Here is an 11427-nt window from a genome sequence, read left to right on the forward strand (position 1 = left end):
CAAAAGCCTATCTAAGACAACAAACTGAGTATTAGGTATTAAGACCAGACAAAGAAACTTTATGGCAAATTTACAAATTCTGGAAAAGCAAGCAGAAAACGTTAAAAACTAATGAACTGTTATTATTCTCTGCATATTTTATGAATAGTTTAGAAGCTGACCCATAGTTATGGATAGTTTACAAACCTCTAGAGAAGACCTTTTACAAGTTTATTCACATGAAAATACAGCATGTGAATACAACTTGTAGTGAAATGAATAGTCCACTTGTGATTATCCATGCAAAGCTTCTCCATGCACGCAGTCAGCCAAAATTCTGTTTAAAAGCAAACAGATATCAGGCAAACCACAAACTCAAAATTCATGATTCATCTTTACAGTAAATGAACCATCACACTCTTGAGTTTTAGCTGTATGAATTCATTTGTCTCTGTGACTGGTTGGTGTTTCTAACACATAGTTCAGAAACAGCTGCAGTGCAAGGAGATTCTCTTCTTGACGACTTTGGTATTTTCCTAAAGATCTGAAACACCGCAGACAGTTTCCCTGTGCTTTCTCTTTAAAAAGAGAGGAAGAAGAAATAGCAGAAGAAGCAGAAGATAATGAAGCCAATGACCCAGTTGACGGAGTATATATAGATGATCACCATGTCCATGTCAAATCGCCAGCCATGCGAATCATCCTCAAAGTTGAAGGCATCAAGCCGGTAGCCCCCGTGAGGGAACTGCCGTCTGCCGATTGGATTTGCCTGCCTTCGAAAGCCTAAGAAAGAGAGAGTGGGAGAGAAAAAAGAGCAAGACAAAGAACAGTGAGCATTACTACCATATGAAGAATTACAACTGAATCTGAAGGGGAAAGAATTGGAACAGATGTAAAAATAGTTTTACCTCCAAAAATTCGAAATAGTTTACGGCAGCTTGGAAGAGGCCATTTTGCACAGCCCGCTTTCTGGAAATTCTGCTTCCGAGACAGGTATTCCTTTGGGAAGAATGTACGGGCTGTTTGGTTCAGTTCTGTGAAGAGTGGGATGTGTGAATTTATTTGTCTGTGAATCATTAGTGTGCTCATGTGGATCACTTCCAGAAAGCCCAGACTCGTTTGAAATGGATTTATCATATCTTATACAGCTTGTTTCTCAGGTCATATTTCATTTCATTTTTGGTGTTTGAAATCAATGTAAGATCAACATTTCTACTCAACCACTCTGAAAAACCAGTGCAACTAAAATTAATTCATTTTCATCTCATTCATTTTTTTCATTTAGAAAACAGATTTTAACAATTCTCTATGAACGTTTTGAAAATTTAAAATTTTAAAATTGGTAGTAAATTTCACAAATAATTAAGACACAATGCATTAAACAAATCTTTGAAGTTGAAAGACTAAATTTTTCTTTTAAAACTTAATATATGCACAATATAACTACATACATTACAGTGTACATGAAAAGAAAAGAAAAGAAAAGAAAAGAAAATAATTCTATCTCAGAGCTTGTAAAAATGTTTTGAAATCCCTATGGACAGAATAAATGGTAAAAGTACTTCCAGAACCAAAGTGTCTGATAAATGTAGGCGCTCACTCTTGTGCTCAATCCCACTAAAATGGTCCATAATGTAAGGGAAGGATGTTACATTCGAAACCTACATTAGTTCCATTATTAGAATTGGCTTTTAATATCTTCATAACATATCTCTTTGCCACATCCTTAGCCATAGAAATGCTTTTGTCCAAGCATTATCACTGCATTTCTTGATTATTGCAATGTTCTTTTCTTTGCAATACTCTGCAAAACTATTAGCAGACTATTCAAATAGCAGTATATTCAAATAGCAGTTAATAAATATATAGTTTAAGGTACAAATTCTTCTTTTGACGTTCTGTGACCCATCTTTCTGAGCTCCTCTATCCTTACATGCCATCTCTTTCAGGATCTTTAATTCAAGTCTATTTCAGTTAGTAGATTATTCACTGTCATGAACTTTCTCCCTCAGATCTGAGCTTAAGCTCTATTCTCACAGTGCTTCTTCTCTCCTCACTGCTAATCTTTGTCTTACAGAACTGTTTGAAGGCCAACCCAGAAGGCTAATGCTACATGTGTTCCCTTGGGAATTTCTAATGGGTTTTCTTTCTACTGAGCCTCTCCTATTTGTTATGTAGAAACCTGTTAGCCACTTATGTTTATAAAGCACATAAAGGTTGAAAAATTCAGGCTGAGGTATGACTGTGTGTATTTTATGTTGCTGGAAATTATGTGAAAATCTTTTGAAGTAATGTGAGCCACAGACCTCGTTTTACTAACAAATCTAAACTGCAATCTAAACCCATTGGAAATTCCTGAAGAAATCGATTGCTTGTTAATCCTAATTGTCTTCAGGGTTTTAGGACTACAAAGTGAGAAGATCTGTTGTGCTCTTTTGTTTTATTTTGCTACTCTCTCTTTTTTGATGTTCTTTCGTATTATGCATTGCTTCTTTCCTTGCTAACCTTTTATGTATACGCTCTGTTAAACATTTTTTGTTTTCATATTTATGGAGTTCCTTTGAGCTTTGGAGAAAAAAAGTATTATTATTTTAAATAATAACAGTAATATTTAAAAATAATAATAATGTAATTATTATTAGGTGTTTTTGACAAATTTCCAAATAAGATTACAAAAATAAAAATACAAATCACAACAATAAATAATGATAAAAAATATTATTAGCATCCGTTTTTTTTTGCGACATATTTGAAAAATCACAATAATAATAATAATAATAATAACAATAATAATAAAAATAATAATAATAATAATAAATTAGAAAAACAATTTCTGTTAGCTAGCTATTTTTATTATTATTTTTCATTAGCTAAAGTTGTGTGTGAGCCTAATTTAATTTTATTTAATTTTATTTTATTTCAGGATTTTATTCATAACTCTTGGGTGACTTCTTTGACAAATTATGTTAGCTGTTTTTGTGAAATTCCCAAAGAGATTCCTGAAAATTACATTATTATTATTATTATTATTATTATTATTACTACTACTACTACTACTATTATATTTGCAAAAAGATAACAGAAACTGTAATATGGCTTTCTTCTGAAACAAACCTTTCTGGAAGAAGACGTGTGTTATGGTGGTTCTGCACAATGGACAGGGTGTGTTGGTGGGGCAGTTCTTGGCCAGTGTCCGCAGACAAGGCTCACAGAAGACGTGGCTGCAGGGATGGCACATGTAGGGACTGAAGTAGACATCCAGACACACAGCACAGATATAGCCTTCACGATCCCGGCCGGGCAGCTCCTCGTCCTCACTACTGCTAGATGGGTTCCCTGTAGAGCTCTTCAGCAGAGTGAGAGAGCAAAAGAGATGACTCAGAGCTGCTATTAAACTCAACAATCTGCTGAGCTTCACCTTTACTAGGGAGAATCGCTTGCAGTGTTATGCTGATGGCTCGCATAAACAGTGTTTTGACTTGTTGGACTGTCAAACACACGGTAAGATTCCCTGAACTGTCCTGTTTTGGATTGTGTCCCAGGCAGCACCCAGAGGTGTTGTGTCACACACATGACTCCTCTGGTGCACAGGGCCTGTCTGCATAATCACAGCTCTCCCACCCATGGGGACCTCCAGAGCCTATGCCCCTTGTTCCCTAGGTGTGTCTTTATCACCAAATACACATCTCATAAAATCCTGCACATCCCACTTGACAACCCAGAAACGCTTCCTGTGGACGCCAGAATCCTAACCTCAACATCTCACACTGAACCTGTTAGGGCATAAAGCAAAGTCAAACATTTTTATATAAATGGATAATGTAAGGGTCCTTTGTCTGCCAAATCAAAACCCACCCCACTTCTAGACTGTGGACAATGACAAATGAATGAGGAAAATATGTTACTGCATTTGAATACTAATAATCAGACCAAAACCAGGTATTAAAGGACTAGCACTTTCTGAGAGCTGTCTTCTGTGGGTTTTGATTTCATAGGAGACACTTTGGGGTGTTGTTGCATTAAAGGATAATCAAAATCATTGTGGAGAGAATTAATTTGAATTTTTACAATCATTTTAAATCTTTAATTTGGCTTTAACTGAAATTGTACATCATTGATAGAGTGAGCATTAATGCTCATGAGTTTATTGCAGTATATTCAGAACCACTAATGCAGAATCTGTTGATTGTTGAAAGATGCCCTCTGCTGGAAAATGATCAATTCTGAATTATCTGTGGGTGATCATTCTGCTTTATAATGTGCTAAAGAAAAAAGGAAGTAATAAATAACATATGAATATAGGAATATATGTAAGAAATGATGTACAGCCAGTTGACCATTATCACAAAATAAAGAATAATTTGAAAAAACAAATATTTGAAGAACAATAGTCTGTTACAATGTAGAAATCAATCAGTCTTTAGAAACAAGACAAAACAAAGGAACAAAATCATAAAAGTAATATATTATTATTATTATAATTTCTGCTCTTTGACTTTTACTAGTTTGGTGCCTTTTTCTGGGTGATAAATGCTTTGTCTTGTTTTAGGTTTTATATATCATAACAGTAATACTGTAGTCCCCTGATTATATTTTAACCAAGTCAATAAACATTTATAACTTATATATATATATATATATATATATATATATATATATATATATATATATATATATATATATATATATATATATATATATATATATATAATATGTAAGATTTTAGGAAATATGTAGTAAATATAGACAATACACATGTGGCATCAACATAAACTAATGAAATACAATATTACACACACACACACACACACACACACACACACACACACACACACACACACACACACATATATATATATATATATATATATATATTTACATTATTATTTATTTAATGATTATTTTTTTCCATCAGCACTTGAAAAGCTGATGATAAATCAATTGAATAAATTGTATTTATTAAACAGACAAAGTTTTTTTTAATAATAATTAAATCTTAGGCTCTAATTTAACAGAAAGCATTACTGATTCAATGACTATGGTCTTTATTTTGTTTCATTGTTTGACTCATTTGTATCACATTTGATAGAGACTTTAAAATTGCAAATAAGTTTTTCTTATCTTCATTTGCCGCCAGTGTTCACTTCTCTAGAAAAGCAGCTGAAAAGGGCTAATATTCTGACAGAAAAGCTTTAGTCCTATTACAGCTCATACATCATGTCTAAAATGTAAACTCATTTGTAAACTCATGCTTGATTGCGTTTCTGTTTCACCTGCACGTTCTCCTGCTGCTGGCTCTGTTTGCAGAGCTCTCTCCTCCTCTGTCTCCTCCTCAGGCTCTTCAGTTGCTTCCTCTCTCTCTTACCCAGCCTGCGTTCCCCAGTGGGAGTGGGTGTTAGCAGGGATGAAGTCACGCTGAGCCCTGCTGGAGCTCTGCCAGCCTGTTCTCCAGCCTCCTGTTCCTCCTCAGAGCTGCTGAGAGACATCAGAGGAGCTCTGCGGTTGAAGGAGCTGCCTGCTTCCTGATCCTCACGAGAGATGCGTGAGCCTCTAATAATATCCGACATAACAGGATCTAGATCAGACCTCCTCGAAAGCATCACAGTCCTGCCATAGGGAGGAGGGCTTGTCCTATGGCATGGGGATGTGGAGGCCTGTTGTCTGGCTGTGGACCTCAGCATATGCCCTGCCTGGAGATCACAGTCTGGAAAGTGCAGATCAGAGTATCCTCGTGGGGAGTTTTGCCCCCTGTAATGAACTACCTGGTGGGCATTTGTGTAGTCCAGACTGAAAGTCTTCCTGTGGGCTAGTCTGGTTCCAAGTCTGTCCCTCTGCAGAGGCCTGATCTCCAAACACAAGGCCTCCGCCGTGCGCCCAAGGTCCTCTTCTCCATGTGAGTCCATCTCAGATCGGATAACTCACTGTTGAACTGAAACACCCCCCCCACCCCACTGTGCCCAACTCTACAGCAGACCAGGAAACATTTGAATTCATTGTTGAAGAGGTGAGCAGGAACATACTGGCCCCCTGAGGTATTTTGCACTGTTGACAAAGGTAAAGCCCCCTAAATAGTGGCAGTTCAGCGACCCGATTGTCTCTGGGGGCCTATAGAATTCAAACAACCCACAATGCATGCATTGTGTTATAAGGGTGGCAAAATTAGGTGAAATAACTAGACCATCCTTTTTCAGCAGACACCGTCAGCTCTTTTTCTGTCTGAACAATTGGCAGCATATGGGAATATGACAGTCACGCTGACTGAAACAAAATCTGTGGTCATTTTATACAGTTTGCATGTGTGGCTTCTACTTGGTGCTTCATTTTTCTTTTTCTTTTTCTTTTTCTCTTTCTGTACAGTCATTAGGTTATAAGGCCAAGTTTTAAACAATTATTTTAGTTAAACAATTATAATTTATGGAAACGGATAAAAGATAAATGTAAAAAAAGTGAAAGATATCTGAACTCTTAATGGCAAGCAAAGCAAATTAATAAGTTTATAAAAAAATAATAATATATTTTTTAATTATAAATATAATATATATATATATATATATATATATATATATATATATATATATTTTTTTTTTTTTTTTTAATGCGGCAAACATCTGTTTTAGCTTATGTTCTCCAGAGTAAATGGCATAAAGAGTAAATTAGTGATGTGTCTTTAATGGTCCTCTGCAAACGTTTTTTTTTATTCGTTATTTTTTTTTTCTCAGTTTTTTGTTTCGCACACCTCTCACAACTTGGCACGTTTTCAAAGCCACCTACAAGTCGAATGCCATTACATAAGGTTACGTAAGCTCGTTGTCGCAATTTTTCCATTATTAATTATGCATGTTGATAGCTTTGCGATAGCCGTAGTAAAAAAAAATAACAATTACAAAAATCCGTATTAAATGATGTTGGGGAAGCAAAGTCTATGCTGCATGAAGTTAAGAGTGGTCTGAATCGTTGGGAAGAGGGGTCTCGTTCCACAATCCGTTCTCGTTATGTTCTTTCATCTTTTTGCCATGTTCTCACCAGATGGCAGCAGATTTCCGTTCTGGGGAACTCATGGAACTGTCCGCGGTGCTGAAACTTCATTTTCCCGATGCATCTCTGCAACAAAGGTAATAGGCCTTGTAGGGTACAGTATTACAATCAATCCAATAATCTTCAAAAGGTTTGTGATATTCAAAATATTGAACTGTCATTATATGTTACTGAAAAAATGGAAACCTAAAAAAGAACAGCTATTTTGGATAATAGGCTACCAAAGTATACCTAAGTATCTAACTAAGTACTTTAATACAAGCAAAACTCATTTTTTTTGTTAATCAAAACTCTTTAAGGTAACAATTGCAGGTTACGAGTTTTTAGAGTGTAATGCTCATATAATAGCCTATGACACTTTTTGTATTCACATTTTTTATTTATTGTAATTCATTCATCAGATCTAGCTATATGAACTGTATTTTTTATCATTTCGTCATGATTATCTTTATTATATCTTAATTATCTTATACACATTTATTTGTCTCAAGTTTCAGATTTCAAGCAGATTTTCTTTATCTGCAACGAAAATCAAATTAATTGAAAGAGTCTTTCACTGTAATAATAATAATAATAATAATAATAATAATAATAATAATAATAATAATAATAATAATAATACATTTACCGGACGGAGCAAGTTGTTGAATTTGCATGCGCAACTTTTATAACAGAAACTGTTGAATATCTCAAAACATATTGTACTAGAACTCTGCAAAAACGAAAGGACAACTTTGTCCTGCTGTAAAGCTTGCACGGCCGCTCTGCAAAGTACGCGCGCCAACCTCTTCTCAGCCATCTCTGACGCACTTAGCACGACTCGTATAAATGAATTCACTTCGTCACTGAGCGCCAATGATAGCAGCTCGAGCGTGCGGCACTTCCTCAGCCCGGAGCCCGCCATGCGTCTTCAGAGCAGCGAGGTGACCGGTGCGAGGGACTGTCTCTGAGTCACCGCTCTCACCATGGAGAGTTACACCAATACCACAGAAAGCCAAGACTGGAGCGGGAACGCGACGACAGCTGGCCAAGTTGCTTTGAGTTACCAAATAATCGGCTCACTTTTCCTGGCCGCGTTAATTCTGTTTGCCATATTGGGAAACGCGTGTGTCATCGCTGCCATCGCTTTGGAGAGATCGCTTCAGAATGTGGCTAACTATCTCATCGGTTCCCTGGCCGTCACAGACCTCATGGTGTCGGTTCTAGTGCTACCCATGGCAGCCCTGTATCAGGTTCTGAACAAATGGACTTTGGGACAGGAGATGTGTGATATTTTCATTTCCCTAGATGTGTTGTGCTGCACCTCTTCCATCCTACACCTGTGCGCAATCGCTTTGGATAGATACTGGGCCATCACCGATCCCATAGACTATGTAAATAAAAGGACCCCGAGACGAGCGGCTATCTTGATCAGCCTCACTTGGCTGATAGGATTTTCCATTTCCATTCCTCCCATGTTGGGCTGGAGGAAACCAGAGGACCGGGCTGATCCCGACGCGTGCACAATCAGCCAAGACCACGGGTACACCATCTACTCGACTTTTGGAGCTTTCTACATCCCCCTCATCCTCATGCTTGTCCTCTACGGGCGGATATTCCGAGCGGCGAGGTTTCGCATTAGGAAAACTGTGAAGAAAACCGAGAAAGCTAAAATTGCGGACAAATGCCTGGCCGTGTCTCCGGCGCTGTTCCCGAGGAAAGCGATCGGCGAGGTGAACAAAACTTGGAGGCGAAGCGTGGAGCCGCAGCCGAGCTCCTGCGTAAACGGAGGACTGAAACACTTGGACGACGGAGAGTCGTTCGAGATTACAGAAGTTCAGACCGTCTCCAGAAACCACCTGAGCCTGCCCAACAACCCTCAGCCGTGCTTCGAGAGCAGAAACGAGAAAAACACGGAAGCGAAGCGCAAAGTGGCTTTGGCCAGAGAGCGCAAAACGGTTAAGACTCTGGGAATCATTATGGGCACGTTCATTTTCTGCTGGCTGCCCTTCTTCATTGTGGCGCTTGTTTTGCCTTTCTGTCAAGACTGTTTCATGCCCGAGTGGTTGAGGGCGGTCATTAACTGGCTCGGATACTCCAACTCACTTTTGAACCCCATCATATACGCGTACTTTAACAAAGACTTCCAGAACGCATTCAAGAAGATCTTGAAATGCAAATGTATTAGACAGTGAACGGTGCTGTTTAACGGATGCTAATATGCAGATATTGATTGTTAAAGAACTGCTCTAAAGGCATTAATACGAAAGGACCCAGTGCGGGACAGTACAGCACAAGAAGAGGTAGAGCTCTTTCCTTGTGTATTTATTTATCTGTGAAGTTTATCTGCTTCCAAAAAAAAAAAAAAAAAAAAAAAAAAAAAATGCATATACAACTGGATGGATTCAGATAATACCAGGACTCTCAGACCAGCTGTGTGCATTCAATAATAAAGCCCTTAAAAAAAAAGGTTTTTATTTTACTGTATATGATGAAAGCCACCTTTCATCGAGCAGGGAGGTGGGATTGTAAGCACACAGAGATGTCAAGATCCAGCAAATCATTTATTTAGAAAAATGTAATGTGAAACCATTTCTCATTTTTTTATTTATTTTCCGCAGTTTTCTTATATTACATGGACTGACTGGAAACACCTTGAAATAAAACATAAATCTAGATCAATAAAATGGACTGAATTTGAATCATTGCATTTGGGGTGGGATGGGGCTATTTAATGGGGTTGGAAAAAAAAAAATCATGTGGTTAACCATACACTGTTCAACTGTGTAATTTAGGAAAGTCATGAACAAAAATATAACAAGTTAGTATGACAATATAATGCAACCTCGCTGAAAGAATTATTTTCTTTTTCAATTGGCATCTAGGTAAGCCAAAAATATTTAATTTAGCATTCAAATATGTGCACTTAGATAAAAATGCATTATAAAGCATGTGTGAAATGTCAGTGACAGTTAGAATCAGAGATGCTAAGAGTACGCAATGATCAGTTTGCCTCAGGCACAGCTAGGCCATTACCCATGGGCCCTTTGTTCCTCTAATACTGCAGCCTTGCCATGTTGCATTAAAAAGTAACTTAGAACCCATAAACCAGTTCAAGTGATTAAAACTTAAAACCCTTATGTTTGTTCTCATTTTTTTTAAAATGCCTAAGAATAGTTCACCCAAAAATAAAAAAATAGATGAAAATGTACTCATCCTCAGGTTATCCACAATGTAGATGAGTTTATATCTTTGGCGATTTGGAGAAATGTAGCATTACATCACTTGCTCTCCAATGGATAACTGAATGGGTGCTGTCAGAATGAGCATCCAAACAGCTGATAAAAACATCACAGTAATCCACAGGACACCTATCCCTCAATAAACGTCCTGTGAATCAAATCGAATGTGTGTTTAAGAAACAAATACAGTCGTTAAGACATTTTTAACTTCAAACCATTGCTTGCAGCCAAAATACGAGTCATCTATTCATAATATTACTTGCTTCAGTAAAAAGTCATTTTATCTGAATTATAAGAGAAATATAAGCACAACATGCACCATTTACAAGCCAAAACAGTCTAAAAGAGTTCTAAACAAACATATTGGTAGATTTTGATGTGAAAGCTCAAAATATATGGGATTTTGCTCTGAAAGAAGCATTATTATGAATTATGGACTGGTATATTGTTAATTGTTAATTGAACTACAGTCGTGTTGTGATGTTATTGTGATGTTTTATCATCTGTTTGGACTCTCATTCTGATGGCACCCATTCATTACAGAGGATTCATTGGTGAGCAAGTTATGCAATGCTACTTAATTTCTCCAAATCTGTTCAGATGAAAATTTTCATTTTGGGGGAACTGTTCCTTTAAAATCTAAAGCAAAAAAAAAAACAAACAAAAAAAAAAAAACACTTCAGCTATCATACAGACCTCCTCTGGTAAATTGAATTGGCTTATGTCACCCCAAACATATTTTACATGGGTCTCCAGATGTTGAATTCTTTAAAGCTAGTCCTATAGATTCTAAACCTCCTCCACGTCCAGTGACATTTTCAGTGTATAAAGTCAGTGGCCACATGCACAGTGTGCTGGGGAGAGGCAATGGTGCAGAAATGTTATTCAAATAACATCCTAAGGCTCTGCCCACACAGAGCCCTGGCAAAATATAAATGTCAGAAAAGATAAATGAAAAATACTCAATGTATTGTTTATGATTTGCCTTCCCCACCCCTTACATTTGTAAGTGTGCTGTTTTACTGACACACTGCCATGTGACGAGGACGTTCAGAGGAGCTGACAGCATTGATAACATGACAATGGATATTGTGAATGAGCACAAATCACTTGCTGAAATATCCTCTGTAGGAGTGAAATTTTGCTGACTCACTCCCTTTGCACATAAAGGACTCATGAACTAATTTTACCC

General features: G+C 37.2%; 2 protein-coding genes across 2 annotated transcripts; one reads left to right on the forward strand and one right to left on the reverse strand.

Annotated features, from left to right (window-relative positions):
- Nucleotides 1–107: 107 nt before the first annotated feature.
- rnf180a (ring finger protein 180a) lies at nucleotides 108–6271 on the reverse strand. The gene is made up of 4 exons (XM_026268809.1): nucleotides 5253–6271; nucleotides 3094–3325; nucleotides 888–1013; nucleotides 108–762 (listed from the first exon to the last, which is right to left on the reverse strand). The coding sequence occupies exons 1-4, from the start codon at nucleotides 5880–5882 to the stop codon at nucleotides 560–562; spliced, it is 1191 nt and encodes a 396-aa protein (XP_026124594.1). The 5' UTR covers nucleotides 5883–6271; the 3' UTR covers nucleotides 108–559.
- Nucleotides 6272–7676: 1405 nt separating this feature from the next.
- LOC113106783 (5-hydroxytryptamine receptor 1A-alpha-like) lies at nucleotides 7677–9576 on the forward strand. The gene has a single exon (XM_026268810.1). The coding sequence runs from the start codon at nucleotides 7980–7982 to the stop codon at nucleotides 9186–9188; it is 1209 nt and encodes a 402-aa protein (XP_026124595.1). The 5' UTR covers nucleotides 7677–7979; the 3' UTR covers nucleotides 9189–9576.
- Nucleotides 9577–11427: the final 1851 nt, after the last annotated feature.

The sequence above is a fragment of the Carassius auratus genome, chromosome 8 (assembly GCF_003368295.1).
Source record: "Carassius auratus strain Wakin chromosome 8, ASM336829v1, whole genome shotgun sequence".
NCBI lineage: Eukaryota > Metazoa > Chordata > Actinopteri > Cypriniformes > Cyprinidae > Carassius > Carassius auratus.

Coding starts and splice junctions, on each gene's coding strand:
- LOC113106783 (XM_026268810.1), top strand. CDS start 7,980: ATGGAGAGTTACACCAATACCACAGAAAGCCAAGACTGGAGCGGGAAC.
- rnf180a (XM_026268809.1), bottom strand. CDS start 5,882: ATGGACTCACATGGAGAAGAGGACCTTGGGCGCACGGCGGAGGCCTTG. Junction 3,326..5,252: donor AGCAGCAGGAGAACGTGCAG/GTGAAACAGAAA, acceptor ACTCTGCTGAAG/AGCTCTACAGGGAACCCATC. Junction 1,014..3,093: donor ACACGTCTTCTTCCAGAAAG/GTTTGTTTCAGA, acceptor CACTCTTCACAG/AACTGAACCAAACAGCCCGT.